The 20039-nt window shown below is 60.3% G+C and overlaps 1 protein-coding gene across 8 annotated transcripts; it reads left to right on the top strand.

Annotated features, from left to right (window-relative positions):
• The first annotated feature begins 87 nt into the window (after positions 1 to 87).
• On the top strand, positions 88 to 19512 carry SLC16A5 (solute carrier family 16 member 5). 8 transcript variants are annotated; one of them, XM_089317963.1, is made up of 6 exons: positions 88 to 304; positions 1352 to 1523; positions 8514 to 8758; positions 11171 to 11314; positions 14577 to 15386; positions 15619 to 16116. In XM_089317963.1, exons 3-6 carry the CDS (start codon positions 8560 to 8562, stop codon positions 15972 to 15974), a joined length of 1509 nt encoding a protein of 502 aa, XP_089174089.1. In that variant the 5' UTR covers positions 88 to 304; positions 1352 to 1523; positions 8514 to 8559; the 3' UTR covers positions 15975 to 16116. The 8 variants fall into 8 exon arrangements, with proteins under 8 accessions (XP_089174089.1, XP_089174090.1, XP_069916436.2 ...); XM_089317964.1 differs by lacking the exons at positions 88 to 304; positions 1352 to 1523 and adding an exon at positions 4401 to 4539; XM_070060335.2 differs by lacking the exons at positions 88 to 304; positions 1352 to 1523 and adding an exon at positions 7005 to 7363.
• Positions 19513 to 20039: the final 527 nt, after the last annotated feature.

Here is a 20039-nt window from a genome sequence, read left to right as displayed (position 1 = left end):
GAATCGAAACGCAAACCAGGCAGTGTGCAGCGGGCTATGCAAATCACATGCTAACGTAATGCAAATGAGCCCAACTAGCCCGCCTCCAGAGCCCGGCTTGGGCCGCCGGACAGTCCGCCTCCCCGGAAGGGCCGTCGCTAGGCTAGACCTCCTCCCACCCGCCCTGAACCGCTCCAGGAGTCGGAAGGTGGGGTCTCGCCCACCGTCTCCCTGCAGCCGGGCCCGCCCCGCCCTCCCCGGGCAGTCCCTGGCCGTCGCTGCCGATGCGCAGGTCCGGGGAGCCAAGCAGCCACTTCCAGGCACGGTGAGCCGCTGCCGGCCCCTGCTGCTTCCGAATGCATCTTCTGCCTGGGTTCCTTTGCGGGAAGGTCACTCCCCACCTGTGGCTCAGGGGGTGCCTCCCGGCCCCAGAAATCTCCCTGTCCCACTCCCCTAGACCCCTGCCGGCTTCCAGAGCCTGGGGTGACTGGGGCACCCTGAGTGACTCCCTGCCCTCCGCGGCCTGGGGGACGGGGCAGGCACCACCCAGAGTCTGGCCTGGGCATCTCAGAAGCCCCACCCCAGGGAGACCCCCGCTGGGAAGGCTGGGGAAGCCGACTGGACCCCACATCCCAGGCAGGAAGCAGCGACTGGGCCAGGGCCAGGGGAGGTCAGGAAGTTCCTGTTGCCCAGCTGGTTTCCGCAGGCTGTGGTCAGCTGGCAGTAGGGAACACGGAGGGCTCCTCCAGGACAGGGAGAAGGGGAGGTGGGGTCTTGGGGCCTGGCCAGCTCCTCTGTCTCTCAGTGAGCCTCCCCCCTCCTGGTCTGGTGGGGGACAGGAGGGGCGTCAGCTCCAAGCTCAGGCTCCTGCTGCTCTCATGCTTCTGGGGGGCCCCTCTGCTGGGGGCTTCAAGGCCTGAAGCCTGCTCAGTGTGGGACCTGGGGGGGGAGGGCAACCCCAGCCACCACCCTATCCCAGGGCTGCTCATCAGAGCTGGCCATTGAGAGAACAGGGAAGAAGAGAAGGCCTCCCAGCCACTCTGGACAACAGGTGCCTGTGTACCCCAAACTCCAGCCTGAGAGCACCCCTGTGACTGCCTGCAAAGCTCCAAGGGGCTGGGGCACGGGCAGGGGCAGACAGGACTGTAAGGGCCTAGAGAGGCCCCTATCACCTGGCGGAGAGCCCTAAAAATATAGACTGGGGTTGTGTGGCTGAGAGCAGGACCCGAAACACCAGCTGGACTTTTGTCCCATCCAAGCATCAGCTGGGCTGAGGGGTCCCTGAGAGCTGAGGGTGGCAGCTGCTGCAGCCCAGGCTTACCCACGCTCACAGGAAGTGAGAGGCAGCGTCTCAGTCCTGTCTCCCTCCCAGCCACCAGGACGCACCAGGCCGTGACCTTGACTCACGGTGCCCAGTGGGAAGACCACTCAGAGCGCCAGCCCGACGGCTTCTCCAGCCTGCTGGCCTCTTCCGGGATGGACCTGCCTGCCAGGACACCGGGTCACCCCGAGTCCAGGGCGTGCCTGCTCCCTGAGGGACACAGGTGGGTCACGCTGGTGTTATCTTTTGTGCTGAGTAGAGTCCCTACTCCTGGTGTAGAAGGGAGGAGAGAGGTGGGGAGACGACAGACAGGGGGAGGAGCCCCACCTCCCTCCAGCGTGGTGTGAACACCCCTGTGAAGGAGGGTAGACAGGAAGGGGCCTGGCCCAGCCTGGGTAGGGGTCAGGGTGGCATCCTAGGGTACTGCAATTAGGCGTCTCTCTGGCTAAGAATTTTGGAATCCCATCAGACAGTCCCAAGTGTCAGGTTTTAAGATTTTAGGGTGTGAAGAAGGAGAGAAGGCGGCTAGTTTAAGTAGAGAAGACTTTATTTTAGGGAGGACAGAATGGGCGTGGGCAGACAGTGGGGTTGAGCCTGCCCGGACAGAGGGCGGGGATTTGAAGCCAGGCTTCGTTCCGTCTGAGCGGCAGGCAGGGTCCCCTCTTAGGCAGTTTGTTGGGGGAGGCTCAGAGGGCCAGGGGGACCCTGATAAGGTGGGGGGGGCTCCTGGCGTGCCTCGTGAATGTCCCCAGGTGCAGGCTTTCTGGAGCAGTAAGTTCTGCTGGCCTTGAGGGCATCTGCCTGCCTGCGCCTACTTCCTCAGGCCTGGGGGTTCAGGCCCGGCACTCTCACAGATCCAGCATTTTAACACATATGTAGAGAGAAAGAAGAAAAAAAAACCTGTGGTGTTACAGAGACAAGAGCCCTGCGGGAGGGAGAAACTGGGAACAGGGACGCCCACAGTCTCCGTGGCTGCTTCCTGCTGAGAGGGGGCGCGGTGAGAAGAGAGGTCTCTCCCGCTCCAGTGCTGAGATGGCTGGAGTGGTGGTGGAACTGAGCACCTCTTAGCAGGGTATTGTCGGCTGGGGTCTGGGGGTGTTCTGCATCACTGGACGAACCAGTTCAACAGCTGAAGGGTGCATGGCCCCAGATAAACAAGAAAACATTGTTACCAGGGGTGAGAAGGGACACAAGCCAAGGCAGCCAGGAGGGCTTCTGGAACCAGTAGTCTCAAGGGTCAGATGTCCACTATTGAATTCTGGGTGCTCTGTCAGCTTGTGAGCCGCATCCGGCCAAGGCGGGGTTGAGTCACGGGGAAGCAGCAGCCCTCTTTGGGTTCATCCGCTTGTCAGTGTGGCACCTGTGAGAGGTCGTAGGGGTTGCTGTGGTTCATTCGGGTTGCTCCTGGCGATTTACCAGAACTGGGAGTTAGGCACAGAGAGGGTGGGGGAGCTTGAGAACCAGACAGGTTATGTGAATTTGCGGTTAGCCTCGGGAGATTTGGTAATTAACGGAGTCTTGGCTACGAGTGCTGTGTTCATAGTAACTGGGCTAAGGATGGGGTTTTAAGATTTAAAAAAAATAGTTTTTGCTACGTCTGAAAATGATGCTCCCTCCCCCTCTTCCAGATTTATTTTTCTATTATTTTTTTTTTTTTTTTTGACAGGCAGAGTGGATAGTGAGAGAGAGAGACAAAGGTCTTCCTTTTTGCCTTTGGTTCACCCTCCAATGGCCGCCGCGGCCCGCGCGCTGGGACCAGCGCACAGCGCTGATCCAATGGCAGGAGCCAGGTGCTTCTCCTGGTCTCCCATGGGGTGCAGGGCCCAAGGACTTGGGCCATCCTGCACTGCACTCCCGGGCCATAGCAGAGAGCTGTCCTGGAAGAGGGGCAACCTGGACAGAATCCGGCGCCCCGACCGGGACTAGAACCTGGTGTGCCAGCGCCGCTAGGTGGAGGATTAGCCTAGTGAGCCGCGGCGCCGGCCGATTTATTTATTTATTTTAAAGTCAGAGTTAAAGAGAGGCAAAGAGACAGAGAGAGGTCTTCCATCCACTGGTTCACTCCCCAAGTGGCCGCAACGCTGAAGCTGGGCCAATCTGGTGCGTCTTCCCGGTATCCCACGTGGATGCAGGGGCCCAAAGGACTTCAGCCATCTTCTATTGCTTTCCCAGACACATTAGCAGGGAGCTGGGTTAGAAGTGGAGCAGGGGGGCCGGCGCCGTCTGGTTAATCCTCTGCCTGCGGTGCCGGGATCCTATATGGGTGCCGGGTTCTAGTCCCGGTTGCTCCTCTTCCAGTCCAGCTCTCTGCTGTGGCCTGGGAGTGCAGTGGAGGATGGCCCAAGTGCTTGGGCCCTACACTCGCATGGGAGACCAGGAAGAAGCACCTGGCTCCTGGCTGTGGACTGGCACAGCTCTGGCTGTGGCAGCCATTTTGGGGGGAACCAACGGAAGGAAGATCTTACTGTCTCTCTCCTCACTGTCTAACTCTATCTGTCAAATAAAAAAAAGTGGAGCAGGGCTGGTGCTGTGGCGCAGTGGGCTAAGCCTCCACCTGCAGCGCTGGTATCCCATGTGGGTGCTGGTTCGAATCCCGGCTGCTCCCTGCACCCAGGTGGGAGACCCAGAAGAAGCTCCTGGCTCCTGCCTTTGGATCAGCCTTGGAGAGTGAACCAGTGGATGGAAGACCTTTCTCTCTGTAACTCTCTCAATAAATAAAATCTTTAAAAGAAAGGAAAATCACCTGCAGGTGTTGGGGCTCGGAATCCGTAGAGCAGGCCGAGCCAGGGGCAAAGGCCCTCGAATGCACTCAATACAGCTGCCCTGGAGGACACAGCCCCACAGGAAAGTGAAAGTTTTGTGTGGCTTGGATGTGGGAGTGGCAGCTTTGAACTGGTTAGGACAAGATCATGGGACTGCCCAAGATCAGACGTGGGGGTGGGGTCTCCTGGAATAGCAGTGAAGTAGAGAGAGAGAGAGAGAGAGAGAGAGAGAGAGAGAGATAGGAGCTGCGCCAATCCAAAGCCAGGAGCCAGGAGCTTCTTCCAGGTCTCCCACAGGGGCCCAAGGACTTGAGCCATCTTCCGCTGCTTTCCCAGGCCAGAGCTGGATCGGAAGTGGAGCAGCCTGGATCAAACCGGCACCCGTACCAGTACTGCAGGCGGCAGCTCTCTCCCCTGCTTCCCAAAGTTTGAGATGAAGAAGGTGGGGGCGTAGTGAACAGACCCTGGGCAGATCAGGTGAGCCCAAGTCGGGAGGGCCTAGGCAGAGTTTGAGGGGGAGTAAGTTGGCCTGGGTGTCTGGGAAGGTATTCCTCCTGCATGAGTGTGGCTGAAAGAGAGCAGGGTAGCAGTGTGAGATAGCGAGGCTTCCTGGGGGAGGCATCCCTCAAAGCAGGTGGGCACCCCCACGGTGGGGGGCGGGGAGATTCCTAAGGAGGAGAATCCGACAGGTGACGGAATGAAGGGCAGTTATGGAGAAGGAGAAGTGCCTGGACGTAGGGAACCTCAGGCTGTTTGTTGTGATCCAGGTCACCGAGAATTTGGAGGCTGAAAGTGACAAATTCTGGCCAAGCTTTAGTGCAGAAGAAAATGAACTCTTCTGGCCTCATCTCCCCCTCTTAGGCCCAGCCTGCTCAGGGATTTTTTTTTTTAATAGATAGGTGAGGCAGGGGAGGGTATTGGGCAGAACGCAGGAAAGTGTGGAGCCCATGGATCAGGTAGAATGGGCCCGGAGGCTGGAGGGTCACTCACTTAGAGCGTCCTCTGAGGGGCCCCACGCAAGCGGACTCTTCTCCTGGAGACGAGAGAGCGTGGTCCTGACTTTGCGAGACAGGTGACTCCGCCCAAAAGTGGGACAAGTTCCTGCCACATTAGACCTCCCAGAGGTCTCCTCTTGTTCTCAGAACAAAAGGGAAAGGGGCCAAAGTGTATCTTAGACCTGCCGGAGGCAGGGGACAGTGGCCGATCTGCCCCAGCATGCTTTGCAGAGACAGGGCCGCCCTCTTTCCAGTCCAACCGGCTGAGAACCAGATCTGGTGTTGCACGTAGAGGGAGATCCGACAGAGAGTCTGTGGCCGTGAACCTGCAGACGAGAAAGCCCACGTGGGGACTGAGGGGGACAGGCCAAGGCGATTCCCAGAGGCACCTCTGAAACCCGCCCGAGTGACCCCAAGGAGGTGCCTCGAGGGGAGAGGACCTAGACATGACAGAACAGGAAGGAAGGCAGTAGGAACGAGCCGCCCCGGTCTGCCTTCATCCCAGGTTTCGGCACCATATGTTATGTTTTAGGGTGTTAGAGTTTGAAGAATGAGAGGAGGCGGCTAGTTAAAGTAGAGACTTTTTTTAAATAGTTATTTACTTTTTTATTTGAAAGGCAGCGTTACTGAGAGGCATAGACACAGAGAGAGACAGGTCTTCCATCTGCTGGTTCACTCCCCCAATGGTTGCAATGGCTAGAGCTGGGCCAGTCTGAAGCCAGGAGCTTCTTCGGGGTCTCCCACATGGGTGTAGGGGCCCAAGACTTTGGTCATCTTCTACTGCTTTCCCAGGCCATAGCAGAGAGCTGGATCAGAAATGGAGCAGCCAGGACTTGAACCAGCACCCATATGGGATGCTGGCGCTTCAGACAGCGGCTTTACCTGCTACGCCACAGTGCTGGCATTTAGTAGAGAAGACTTTATTTTAGGGAGGACAGAATGGGCGTGGGCAGACAGTGGGGTTGAGCCTGCCCGGACAGAGGGCGGGGATTTGAAGCCAGGCTTCGTTCCGTCTGAGCGGCAGGCAGGGTCCCCTCTTAGGCAGTTTGTTGGGGGAGGCTCAGAGGGCCAGGGGGACCCTGATAAGGTGGAGGGGGGCTCCTGGCGTGCCTCGTGAATGTCCCCAGGTGCAGGCTTTCTGGAGCAGTAAGTTCTGCTGGCCTTGAGGGCATCTGCCTGCCTGCGCCTACTTCCTCAGGCCCGGGGGTGCAGGCCCGGCGCTCTCACACCAGCTGGCTGCGGTGGACGCTGGAGGGCCAACTGGACATAGGTGATGTGTGTGACCTGGGCGTTCTAGGGCTGGGGGAAGGGACTGCCCCTCATGGAAGCCCAAGTCTGCAGGGGCTCCCAGAGGGGGCCAGGGCTCCCAGCATGCATAGGTGAAGCAACCTGCGGCAGGTTGTTGGCCTGCAGCCCAGGACCAGCCGCTTCCTAAGCCCAGAGAGAGGAGCTGCAGGGGAACAGGCGGCCCCACCCTCCGAGGCCTCCTGGAGGGAAGGCGGGGAACCGGGCGAGGGTCACAGGAGCACAGTCAGGGGCCCCAAAAAGCTGCCCTGAAAAGTGGCTGCTGATAAGGCCACTAGGGGAGAGCCCTCCATCACGGGAGGGGGGGGCAGGAGAAGGAAGAACCGGACCGGTCAATGGGCAGAGGGAGCAGAGCTGGGGTCCAGCCTCCAGGCCCCCTAAAGGCTGCAGGGTGTCAGGGGCTGGGCAGTGCTCAGGCTGAAGCAGCCATGATGGGGAAGGGGCAGAGGAAGCCAGGCAGGTCCCTGGCCCTCCTGAGAGCGCGAAGGGAAAGTGGTCGGTGGGAAAGGCCAGGAGCCCGGGAGCCGGGGGGAGGGGCGAGTGTGGAAACTTGAGGTTAGGGCAGGCGGAGGATCAAGTGGCGCCTGTGACCTTTCCTTTTGCCCAGGGAACAAACTCCTGGAAGGGGCGGAGCCAGTTTACAGGGGAGGTGTCCCCAGGGTCCTGGAGCTGGGTCAGAAGGGAGCTGGGGGCTGGAAGGATGGCTGGGGCCAAATGCCCCCTGCAGGCTCAGGAGGGGCCAGCCTGCTCAGGCTGCCGCTGGCAGGCACCCCGAGGCTGTGATGAAGGGGATCACCTCCTGGAGCCATGGAGGAGGCGGATCACAGGGTGGATCCTGCTTAGGGTCTGTTTGGGCGTGGGGGGAAGGTGTGGGGTGCTGGGCTGGGCAGGAAGAGGGGGTTTCAGATTTCTGGTAGTTTCCGGAGTTTCTTCCCAGGACCTGGGACTAAAGAGAGGGAGGAATCACAGCTCATGGGGTCAGCTGGCTGAGCTGAGCCGAGGTGAGAGCCGCCGCCTGTGCCGCCTGCAGCCTGGAGTCCCCGGTGTGTGTGGGTCCAGTTAGGAGGGAGGGAGTTGGAAATGTGAATTTGGGGAGGGGGTCTTGGGGCTTTGGAGGCCTGGTTAAGGCGGCCTCTGTGATGAGTGTGGCCTGGGTGGAGTGCCGAACCGCCACGCCTTTCTGAGCCAAAAGTAGGAGCATGTGTGTGCGTGCACACGCGGCGTGTGACTAGGTATGTCTCTGCATGTCTGTGTGGCATGTCCGCCTGTGTTTATGTGCGCTCTGCATGCCTGCACAGAGTGTGACTGTGTGTCTGTCTATGTCTTTGTGGTATGTATCCGTGCGTATCGGTGTGTCTCCGTGAATTTGTGTGGCTGTGTGTAGGTCTGTGTGTCACCGTGGCTCTGGGCGTGTGTCTTTGTCTCCTGTGTGTCTCTGTGCTTGTCTGTGTGTGTGCCAGCGTCCGTTGTCTCTGTTCGTGTACTGCCAGGAGCTCATTACTCAGCAGGCTCGTAGAGCTGGACTCTTGGCCTGGTGCTCCTTGCCGAAGCACGGTAAGGTGATTTCCAAGGGCCGCCCCGTGAGGCTGTTCCTTTTCCTTGAAGCCAGCTGCTTGGGTGCCCTCATTGAGCTGCTCTGTGTATGCCCCTTGGCTGCACTCAGACAGCACCAGCTTGGTCACTCCAGCCCTCACAGCAGCACTGACAGTGAACTTTGCTGTTCCTGGGGCACTGTGAAAGGCTGTGTTGGCGCGCGGGGAGCCTGGCCATGGGTGTTTGAAGTGTGTCCCATGTGCCTTTGGGGAGGTAGGAACTTCCCTAGCCCGGAGGTCTGCTCTGAGGAGGCTCCCACCTGCTGACTGTCAACTGATTTAACTGCTGGAAAGAATTCCACCCACCTGCCTGTGCCAGTGCTGGCTCCTGCCCCACCCCTGCCTCCCGCCACCTCCTGCCAGGCTGGGAAGTGGGTGAAAGGAGCGGCTGAAGCCAACACATGGGCCCTGGCCACCTCCCAGGGGGCGGTGCCCCTGGGTGACACCTGGTGCCAGAGCATAAGGAAGAGACAGTTTCAGCCTCCCAGGGCAGGTGGCAGGTGGGCAGGGAGGCCAGACAGCCTGCCAACCACGGGGCTCTATTCTGTCCCCTCCCCAGGCCGTGGGCCCGGTGACAGTGAGGCCGTGGTGGCGCTGGTAACAGGATGCCCCAGGCCCTGGAGCGTGCGGACGGCAGCTGGGCCTGGGTGGTTCTGCTGGCGGCCTTGGTGACCCAGGGCCTCACCCTGGGGTTCCCCTCCTGCATCGGCGTCTTCTTCACCGACCTGCAGCGTGACTTCCAGGCCAGCAACAGCGAGACCTCCTGGTTCCCCTCCATCCTGGTGGCTATGCTCCATGCTGGGGGTGAGCAGCGTGGGGAGGGGGCTGGGGAGGGAGGAGGAAGTGGCGGGGGTGGGGGGGGCAGGAGCCACCACTTCCCTAGCCTCCCAGGTCCCTCTCTCCTGGGCCACTGGCCTCGCCTCCAGATGAATCCCTGAGATTTCACCTGATTTCTGCAGGGCCGCCCCTCCCCGCCCCTCCGCTGGAGTCCAGCTGGCCTGGGCTGTGTCTCCGGGCTGGGCCAAGGATGGGGTGAGTGGGAAGCACCCCAGGTGCAAGGCCAGACACACTTCCTAGAGAGGCCTCTTGGAGCTGCTGGAGAACTTGAGCCAGACTAAGTGCAGCAGAGCTCAGCGCCAAACTGGGAGGAGCCAGCGGCAGCACCAGCACACTGGGCTCTGTTGCTGCCTTCCAACAGGGTGATCTCGCTGAACCCCAGTTTCTCCCTCTGTGATATGGGGGTGACACCCAGAATCCCACCCAGCTCCCACGTGGGACGGTTAGGTAGGCCAGACAGGAACTAGGAGATAAATGCACCTGTGAGCTATTAGCATTTTGGAGACCCTCCTGGGGTCTTCAGGGGTGTAAGGGAGACACCAAGAACCAGAAGCAGGGGCTGGGGCTGGGGCAGTGGGACAAAGGCAGCCCCCGCCCCCTCTGCCTGCTCTCACTCACCGCAGGCCTCAGACTAAGGCCTCTGGGTCCTGGCTGGGAATTCTAGGAATGTGTCCACCTCACCGTGACCCCAGCCACGGAGGCAGGGCAGGAGCTGCCCACGGAAGGCTCTCTGCTGGAGGCCTGGGTTCAGGGACCTGCCCTTGGCTCCTGGGAACTTCTCAGGGAGACCCCACGACTGGAACCCCATGGAGGGGGCCCGGTCAACTCCTTGAACCTCCCAGTGAATGTACAGGTTTGCCTCGGCGGCCCCCAGCTCCCTGGCTGCTGCCCGCCACTCCTTCCAGCGGGCACCAGCAGTCTACTGGTTATTACCTGGTCCTTCCCACACATGGGGAGGAGATTACCCCCTGGGGAGATTGCCGCCCTCTCTCTGGCCTCAAAGGCCTGCAAAGGACAGGTATTGGGAACCGCAGGTGACTCTCACGCAGGCCAAGGAGAGCCTGGGTCACAGGAACTGGGCACCTGTAGGGACTCCTGCTGCCCGGCCAGCCTTGGGCTCACCGCCCCCTAGCAGGCACACCAAAGTCACAGCTTGACCTGTGTGTCCGTCTGTCCCTGATAGATACACACCCCTTTAGCCGAGGCGTTCTCAGAATGTCCTGGACATGATGAACTTGAACGTGTCATTGAATGTCTGGAGCCCTCCCCGCTCCTGCACATTGGAGAGGCATGGGAAGTGAGCAGGCACAGGGTCCAAGGTCTGCCCACGGCGGCTGCAACATGAGTGTGGCAAAGGAAACGCCTGCCTCCCAGGGCCCCACCCACCTGCCTGCCCTGACTCAGGGCTTCTCCCAGTGTCACCTTCTCCTGCATCAGACCAGAGGCTCAGCGGTGGGGAACGTGTGTGGGCCACGGTCACGTCCAGAGCCTGGCCTCTCCCTCGGCAGCGGCCAGGACCACCGATCGGCAGCCTCTCCTTGATTGTCTCCCAGGATGAGCTGCTCACGTCCCCATCACTCTCATTCACCTGACTCGCACCACGCACACCCCTCTCCATGGCAAACAGGGACCGTGACAAGCCCCGTGATGTGTGCTTGGGCCAGGGTGCTGCAAGGTTCCAGGTGGAACTGGAGGGGACTGGCTGGCTTCGGCTCTCCCAGGTGTGGGCTGACCAGAAAGCAGTTGGTGGGGGGAGGGGCAGGTCCCTTCCCACACGGAGTCTAAGGCCCCGGTGCAGACTTTGGTTGTGGCTGGAGGTGATGGGGGAGGGGAGAAGGGAACCCACCTGATTTCCTCCAGAACATTCCAGAGACCGGTGCAAGGAGGCCGCAGAATGTCGAGGGTCTCCCTCCCAAGGGTGCAAGTTGGAAGGTGGCAGGAGCACTGTGGCCCGTCTTCATGAGGATTTCAGGGGCAGAGTGGAGGCAGGCGGAACAGAGGCTGAGAGCGCGCTCTCTGCTTTAGAGGCCTTGGGATGCACCTCCACCCCGACAGACCCCTAGCAAGGGGTGTGCACTCAGGTTGTGGGCCAGTCCCCCTTTCGCCTGGGTGGAGTCAGCTTTGGGTCAGTGCAGCATAGGGCCTGGTTGTCCCCCCACCCCGGAGGGGAACAAATGTTACTCAACCCAACCCCTCACTCTGTGGGGGGGAAACTGAGGCACAGAGAGGGCTGGGGTCCTGCTCAGGCCATGTGGTCAGTCTGTGGCAGGAACCAGGCCAGCAGGCTCCGGGGCTGGATAGCTCTTCCCCATCATCACTCTCGCCCCACCTCCTGACCGCCTCGTTCACCTGCCACCTCTGGCTGTCTCCTCCCCACAGGGCCCCTGTGCAGCATCCTGGTGGGACGCTTTGGCTGCCGAGTGACCATGATGCTGGGGGGCGTGCTGGCCAGCCTGGGCATGGTGGCCAGCTCCTTCTCCCGCACCCTCAGCCAGCTCTACATCACGGCAGGCTTCATCACAGGTGACCGTCATTCCATCTCCACTAAACAGTACCAGGCACAGGTGGACGGGGCAGGCAAGCTGCTGCTTCTGTTGTTTTATTAATTTTTATTTAAAGACCAAGAGCCGGCGCCGTGGCTCAATAGGCTAATCCTCCACCTTGCGGCGCCGGCACACCGGGTTCTAGTCCCGGTTGGGGCGCCGGATTCTGTCCCGGTTGCCCCTCTTCCAGGCCAGCTCTCTGCTATGGCCAGGGAGTGCAGTGGAGGATGGCCCAGGTGCTTGGGCCCTGCACCCCATGGGAGACCAGGAAAAGCACCTGGATCCTGGCTCCTGCCATCGGATCAGCGCGGTGCGCCGGCTGCAGCGGCGGCCATTGGAGGGTGATCCAACGGCAAAGGAAGACCTTTCTCTCTCTGTCTCTCTCTCTCACTGTCCACTCTGCCTGTCAAAAAAAAAATAAAAAAAAAAAATAAAAAAAAAATTTTATTTAAAGACCAGAGCGGGTGGGGAGGGAGAGAGGGAGAGAGATCTCCTATCCTTACTGAACACTCCCCAAGTAGCTGCAACAGCTGGGGCTGTGCCAGGCTGAGGCCAGGAACCTAGCACTCAATCTGGGGTTCCTGCATGGAAGGCAGGGACCCAAGTCATTGAGCCGTCACCTGCATCAGGAAGCAGGAATTGGGAGCTGAGCTGGGACTCAAATCTAGGACTCCCATGTAGATGGTGGGTGTCCAAGTGGCATCTTTATTTTATTTTATTTTTATTTGACAGGTAGAGTTATAGATACAGAGAGACAGACAGGTCTTCCTTCCATTGGTTCACTCCCCTAATGGCCGTCACAGCCGGCGCTGCACCGACCCAAAGCCAGGAGCCGGGTGCTTCCTCCTGGTCTCCCATGTGGGTGCAGGGATCCAAGCACTTGGGCCATCCTCCACTGCCCTCCCAGGCCACAGCAGAGAGCTGGCCTGGAAGAGGAGCAACCAGAACTAGTACCCGGCGCCCCAACCAGGACTAGAACCCAGGGTGCCGGCGCCGCAGGCAGAGGATTAGCCAAGTGAGCCACAGCGCTGGCCTAAGTGGCCTCTTTAGAACTAGGCCAAAATGCCAAATGCCCCAAGTGCAGGTGCAGGGATGTGGGTGCTGGATCAGAGGGAATTGAACAAGGGGGCTAAAGGGGGGTGCAGGTGGGATGGGGGCTCAGTTCTTAGAAGGGTCTGTGGGGAGGTGGGGGCTCAGTTCTTAGAAGGGTCTGTGGGGAGGTGGGGAGGTTCAGGCAGAGGGACGAGTTCAGGCGTGGTGCAGCTGGGGACTGAGAATCCACTGCAGGCATCGGGCGAGGCGCAGGCAGGGAGGTTAGGGGCACAGCCGGAAGCCAGGTGGGAGGGGGCTGGGGCTCTGCGCAGGGTGGTGTGGGGAGACTGGGGTCTGCACCTGGGGTGCCAAAAGAGAAGGCAAGGGTGGCCCAAGGTTCCCAGGGGACACCAAGACTCGCCGCCCTGAGCCCCTGGGAAGATGCAGCAGCTGTTGACTATTGGGAGAACGTGGGTGGGGGAGGAGCAGGTCTGGGGGAAGTTGGGAGTTCAGCGGGAGGCCCAAGCCAGAGCCAGTGCTTCAGCGCTGTGAGATGAGCGGCATGGAAGCTGTGAGCTGCGGGATCGCCTGCTGTCACCGGGCGATGAGGGTGGTGAGAGGTCTGCAGAGGCCGAGAGGTCTGGCCAGGAAGAAGCGACCAGAGAGGTGGAAGGAGACTCAAGAATCCTCCCCCCAAAAAGCGAGTAAAGGGTGTCAAAGCGAGGGCCCGTCTCCCCTGCTTGGAGTCCCGGGGGTCAGAGGCAGTGACAGGAGTAAGGCTGGTGCAGGTGTCAGGTTCAGAGCGAGCAGGAGGAAGGCGAGCGGAGGTGCAGACCAGCAGTGTCTCCGTGGCTGCCTGATGCAAGGGGACCCCAAAACAGGCCGGTTCTCGGTGTGTGGGGGTGATGGCGGCCCGTGGGGGCTTTCCTTGCTTCCTTTATTTGAGAGGCAGAGAGAGAGAGAGAGTTCCCATTCTCTGGTTCACTCCCCAAGCCAGGAACAAAAAACTCGAGCAGATCTCCCACATGGTGACAAGAACCCAATTAATCGAGTCATCGCCGCTGCCTCCCAGGGTCAGCACTGGAGGGAGATGAACCCAGGCACTCCGAACCGCCCCACCTCCCCACAAACCCTTCTGGGAGCGGAACCCCCACCCCACCTCCACCCCGCTTCTTTGGTGCCCCCCCCCCTTTTTTTTTTGACAGGCAGAGTGGACAGTGAGAGAGAGAGACAGAGAGAAAGGTCTTCCTTTTGCCGTTGGTTCACCCTCCAATGGCCTCCGTGGCCTGTGCGCTGCGGCCGGCACACGTCGCTGATCCGATGGCAGGAGCCAGGTGCTTCTCCTGGTCTCCCATGGGGTGCAGGGCCCAAGCACCTGGGCCATCCTCCACTGCACTCCCGGGCCACAGCAGAGAGCTGGCCTGGAAGAGGGGCAACCAGGACAGAATCCGGCGCCCCGACCGGGACTAGAACCTGGTATGCCGGCGCCACAAGGCGGAGGATTAGCCTCGTGAGCCGCGGCACCAGCTCTTCAGTGCCCTTGTTATGCCCCTCTAACCTAGCACCCACATCGCTGCTCCTGAACTCTGGGACTTCACGTTTGCCGTACCCTCTGATATGGGGCAGGTGTCATAATTGCCAGGCCAAATGCCCGTCCTCTTCTTTGTTCAAATGGTAACCACGAGGGCACAGCTGGCTAAGTTACTGCTTGTGACTTAACCCGCAGCCTGTATCAGAGCGCCTGGCTTCAAGTCCGGGCTCCACTTCTGATTCCAGCTTCCTACTAATGTGCATCCCAGGAAGCAGCAGGTGACGGCTCAAGTACTTGGATCCGTGCCACCCACCTGGGTGATCTGGCTGGAGCTCCCGACTCCTGGTTTCAGCCTGCCCCGGCTGTGGCTGTTGTGGGCATTTGGGAGAGTTAGCCAGTCAAAAGATGGGAAATTTCTGTCTTTCTTTCTCTGCCTTTCAGATAAAAATGCAAATAAACAGATGCAAGTTTATAGTACAAGATCAGCCTGGTGCTATACTGAGAGGAAGCGGCTTGTCCCTGGCAGCCTCAGGAGAGCAGACTGGAGGGCTGGATGCCTGCGGGGGTGGCGAGGCGGTCCCTGGGGACTTGGGAGCAGGTCTTGGCTAGAACAGAAGGGGGCACGCCTGCTCCAGGGCCCCAGGACACCCCTGAGCTGGTCTCCCCTCTCGCACCACAGGCCTGGGCATGAGCTTCAGCTTCCAGTCGGGCATCACGGTGCTGGGCTTTTACTTTGTCCGCCGGCGGGCTCTGGCCAATGCACTGGCCTCAGCGGGGTCCTCCCTGGGCATTACCCTCTGGCCGCTGTTGTCCCGCTACCTCCTGGAGGACCTGGGCTGGAGGGGCACCTTCCTCATCTTCGGCGGGGTCTTTCTGCACTGCTGCATCTGCGGGGCCCTCCTGAGGCCCGTGGCCACCAACGCGGCCCCTGAGACCACAGAAAGTCCCCCTCCACCTTCAAAGACGCCTGTGCACAGTTGCCTGGCAACCTGCGGCCAGGCCATCCAGCACCACCTGGCCTTCGACATCCTGCAGCACAACCGGGGCTACTGCGTGTACACACTGGGCGTGATGTGGATGATCATGGGTTTCCCGCTGCCTCACGTCTTCCTGGTCCCATTCGCCATGAGGCACGGGGTGGATGAGAACCGGTCAGCCCTGCTCATGTCCATCATCGGCTTGAGCAACATCTTCCTGCGGCCCGTGGCTGGGCTGTTGATGGGCCGGCCGCCCTTTGCCGGCTACCGCAAGTACCTGTTCTGCCTAGCAGTCCTGCTCAACGGGCTCACCAACCTGGTGTGCACAGTGTCAGCTGACTTCCGGGTGCTGGTGGGCTACTGCCTGTTGTACAGCGTGTCCATGAGTGGCGTCGGCACCCTCATCTTCCAGGTCCTCATGGACATTGTCTCCATGGACCGGTTCCCCAGCGCCCTGGGCCTCTTCACCATCCTCAGTGGCGTCGCAGCCCTCATCTCTCCACCACTGGCAGGTGAGGCCTGGGCGCGCGGAGCAGGGGACGGTCTGTACAGAGCTGGCCCAGTCTAGTGTCACCTCCAGAGCTAGGGACTTGGACTCTGATTTTCCCGTGTACCCCAGGGGACAAGGGCCTGTTCCCCAACTGGCACTCGGGGTGAAAAATTAAGTCAGGGGTTGCCTACCAGACTTGCCTGAGTCCTCCATCCTCCTCAATGCACCTGGTTTTCTTTTTTTTTTCCTTAAAGATTTATTTTTATTTGAAATACAGAGCAACAGAGAGAGGAGAGGGAAAGACAGCAAGAGAAAGAGAGAGAGTTCTCCCGTTCTCTGGGTCACTCCCCAAAAGGCTGTAATGGCCAAGGATGGTCAAGTGGAAGCCAGGAGCCAGGACCTCCATGCAGGTCTCCCACGTGGGTGGCAGGGACCCAAGCACTTGGGCATCTTCTGCTGCTTTCCCATGCACGCCAGCAGGGAGCTGGATGGGAAGCAGCACACCTGGGACTCCAACTGGCGCTCTGATCCGGGACGCCTGTGTCACAAGTGGCAGCTTCACCCACTGCGCCACAACGCCGGCCCCGCACACCTGATTTCTTGTCAGTAAAGTGGGTGTGATAACAGCATCTACCTCCTGGGCCTGCTGCAAGGATCCCCAGCCGCGCAGTCAGGAGCTTCATCGCGAGCATGGCACGCAAGAAGCGCCCGGCAGGTGTCCACTGTGTTTCCTTTGCTCCCCTGCGCCACGACTTCATCTGTGAATTGCAGAACAGAACTGCTGCTGCCCTAAGCTGTGCGGTCACAGGTGCCCAGGAGGTTCCCTCTCTGGGATCGGCTTCTCCTGGTGGAGCAGGCACGTTTGTGACCCCTCTGGTGATTTGCACTGGGAGGGAAGGGCGTGGGAGTAAGACACGCACAGGAGAGGACGTGTGACACTCAGAGAGGGTGAGGCAAGTCTGCCCAGGCCCGGGTGCTGGCAGCAGCATGGGGTGGGACACAGGGAGGACTTGCCACTCACGTGTGGCTTAGCGAGTCGTGGTTTCCAAGATTGGTCTCCAAGCCAACAAGTGGAGAGAGCTATCCAGGAAGAGGTAAGGGTGCGGCCTGGGAGTGGCTCAGCAAACACCTCTGCCACCAAGGGCAAGGGACTGGGTCCTTAAGTTCTCTTCTGGTCTAGGCTCCTCCTCCCCAGGCCAAAGGACACAGGGCATTGCGATAGCTCCTGGACGACAGAGACAGGAATCAAACCCCTACTTTCACATGGCACAGAGTTCAGTGGAGGGAGGCCTGGCAGCCCTGAGGGTGCTCTAACTCGCTCTCTGTCCCCCAGGCCTCCTCCTGGACGCCAGCAACAACTTCAGCTACGTTTTCTACCTGTCCAGCTTCTTCCTCATCTCAGCCGCCCTCTTCATGGGGGGCAGCTTCTACGCCCTACGGAAGACAGAGCAAGGCAGGCGAGCCAAGGCGGAAGGAGCCGTCCGGAAGGCTGCCCTGCCGCAGGCTCTGAACCCCAAAGGCAAAGAGACTTCAGAGAAGCAGCCATGTCTTGAGATCACATACGTGACCAGTGTCTGAGCCTCACAGGTCACGCGTGTGACCAGCTTCTGAGCCCCGAGATCAGTACATGGCCACTCTCTCAGCAGAGACTTGCGACCTCCGGCGGCTTCGCCAGGGGTGAAGGGCAGCCCAGGAAGCCCGAGTCCAAGGCTGTCCAGACTCTCCAGGGGCCTGGAGGATGGCCTCTGCAGACAGACCCAGGGCCCTTCCCCGCAGCCGGATTGAGGGGGTGGCTCTCCTGACTTTTCCAAGGGGACCAGGGGACCTAGGACCAGCAAGCTGGGGCCGAGCCCTGCTCAGGACTGTCCCAGACGTTCAGTTCAGCTGGCTGCCTTGCTGCTCCTACAACTCGACACACTGGACTTTCACCTCCAACCGGGATACCACGGACATCATCCCTCTTTGTGCTTCTTGGGCTTCTGGACAATTCGGAAGAGTTCACCCTGCTCCCGGGGCCCGCCCTACTCCCTCTTCCCAAGGGACCCAGGAGTCAGTCCCTTAGGAAGGCCAACACTGAGGGTGGGGCTGCCCCAGCCAGGGTTGCTGGAGCCCGTGAGAGGTGCTGAGTCGGACAGTTCACAGGTCCAGTGAGTGCCTTGCCTGGCCCTGTGCAGAGAGCAGGAGGGGAGCCCCTGGCTGGGGTCCCGGGAGTGAGGGGCTCCCCAAGAGTCTTAGAGTCTCAGCAGGACCTGACTCGGGGCCCCCCACCCTCAGTGGGGAAGAAGACTCTGGGGTGGAGAAGCCGGACACTGTCCAGGGGAGGGGAAGTCTTGCTGGGCAGCTTGAGGACCACTGTGAAGACAGGGCTGCTTCTCCAACAGACTCCCGCCCCCTCCGCCCCTCCGCCCCTCCGCCCCTGCTGTGTCAGAGGGGTGAACCCCAGGCTGAGCAGCTGGCTGGGCCAGCTGCCTGGCCACCCCTGCTCCCTGCACTGTGCCCTGGAGGGCAGAGCCCTCCCCGCCACAAACACGTTGCTGGCGCCCTTCCCTGAGGTCGCCACCCCCCTGAGCGCCGGCTGCCGTCAGCCCAGGCTTGTCCCAGCAGGGAGCCGGGGGAATGGGAAAACACAGTGTGTTTGAATTGCACACACGACCATTCCCTGCAGCCAGTCATCAACTCCGAGCTAATACAGCTGGAAGGCAGGCCTGGCGTGAGAGCCCCCTCCTCTTTCTCCCAACCTGGCAGGGGCTGCCCGGGCTCAGGCCCTTGTTTGTTGACTCAGGCTCAACCAGGCTCCAGCAAGAAAATGTTATCAGGAGGATTGATTTTATTTTCATGACCCAGCCTCAGCCTGCCTCCATCACGTGTGCTCTAGCGTGAATAAGCATCCTTGGGAATGGTCCGCGAGCCAACTCCAGGACTCTGCCATGAGTGCCCCCTAATGGCCAAAGGAGGCAGTGCAGAGGCAAAGCCAAAGACGGCTGGGATAGAGGTGGGATTTCACTTTTGTGCCAAGATACGCTGTGTGACTTCAGGCAAACGGTCACCATCTCTGGGCCTTGGAAAGGGAAGGAGTTAACCTGGAGAGTTAAGCCTCTTCCAGTCTGGAGAGTCTGGATTTGAGTGTATTGAAGCCACACCTTCGGGCTCCCCGTTCATTCCTGTGCTTGGCCACAGGCATAGCTTGTGCTCTCAACAAGACCGCTTGGACACATCTCCCCAGGGTCTCTGCACCTGGACTGGTGGGAAGGGAGCGAGCAGGGGCGGCAGGCAGGTGCATTTGGTGCTGGTGTGCACCAGGCTTTGATGAGGTGTGCAGCCCTGTGCCACTTCCACAAAACAGGGGAGTGAGCACTCAGCACAGAAAGCGAGACGCTCGCCTGCCCCCAGGAAGGATTGGCAATAACCCCCAGGCAGAACCCCTCCCACACACACTTACGAAGCACCACCGTGCGCCAGGCACTGGGCAGAGAGGGGCAGCAAGTTCTGCACAAAACCAAGGATTGGGAGTTCTCCAAGCAGGCCCTGAGGCCTTAGGAAGGGATAAGACCAGACACTGGGGGAGGCTGGGTTGCCCATCGGGCACCAAAACCTGCGGGTGTTTTCCTGGGAAAGCAGTTCCTGGCCAGAGAAGGGAGGAGCTCACCTCCGTGTGCCCTCAAGCCCCAGGCTCCTGGTCCCCAGGCCTTCGCTGCTCTGTCCAGCAACAGGCGGGAAGTCCCCTGGCTAAGACACACTTTCCCAGGCCATCCAGGATCCCCACAGAGTCAAAGGACAAAGGGCAGCTATGGTACCCAAGCACCAAGGCCAAGGTCAGAATGGCGCTGTGGCACAACTGGTTAAATCCACGGCCTATAGTGTCGGCATCCCATGTGGGTGCCGGTTCGTGTCCCAGCTCCTCCACTTCCAACCCAGCTCCCTGCTAATGTGCCTGGGAAAGCAGAGGAAGATGGCCCAAGTCCCTAGGCCCCTGCACCCACACGGGAGACCCAGAAGAAACTCCTGGCTCCTGGCTTCGGATCGGCACAGCTCCGGCCGTTGCGGCCATCTGGGGAGTGAACCAGCAGATGGAAGACCTCTCTCTCTCTCTGTCTCTACCTCTCTCTCTAACTCTGTCTTTCAAATAAATAAAATAAACCTTTAAAGAAGAAGAAGGTGTGCATAGGGCAGGGCTGCAGCCTGCGTCCACCGCAGCTGTACTTGGCCCAGGGATGCAGCCACATTCCTTGGCCCCAGGAGCTCACAGCTCCAAGCACCATGGGGATGTGGCAAGGCCTCCTTTCCTGGTGCTGTTCTCTCCTGAGAAGCTCCGAGGAGTCAGACCAAAGGGCTTCAGGATCCCGGGCCCAACAACGCAGAAAGCTGCAGCGGTCCACAGGGGCGAGCTGAGGCTCCTTCCAGGGCCCTCCGGTGCTGCCCGGGACAACCCAGCTGTCAGAGGCTTAGGGCAGGACCCCAGTCCTCGGGACTTCGGGTCAGAGGTGGAGGGCCCCAATGGGGTCAGAGCGGAGTCGGCCGGACTTGAAATCCTGAAGGGTCGCAGGGAGCCGACGCTGAGGCTCCAGGGGGACGTCTAGGGGAGAAGGCTGGGCTGCGACCGCCAGCGGGTGTGGGGAGTGTGCGTCTGCCTCGACAGCCCCCTATGTGGGCACCCCCAGATTCTGCGGCACTCCTG

Source organism: Oryctolagus cuniculus, chromosome 17 (genome assembly GCF_051225735.1).
Source record: "Oryctolagus cuniculus isolate XC-2025 breed Fujian yellow rabbit chromosome 17, ASM5122573v1, whole genome shotgun sequence".
Classification (NCBI taxonomy): Eukaryota; Metazoa; Chordata; class Mammalia; order Lagomorpha; family Leporidae; genus Oryctolagus; species Oryctolagus cuniculus.
The sequence above is the reverse complement of the archived record's forward strand: the minus strand, read 5'-3'. Positions and strand labels throughout refer to the sequence as shown.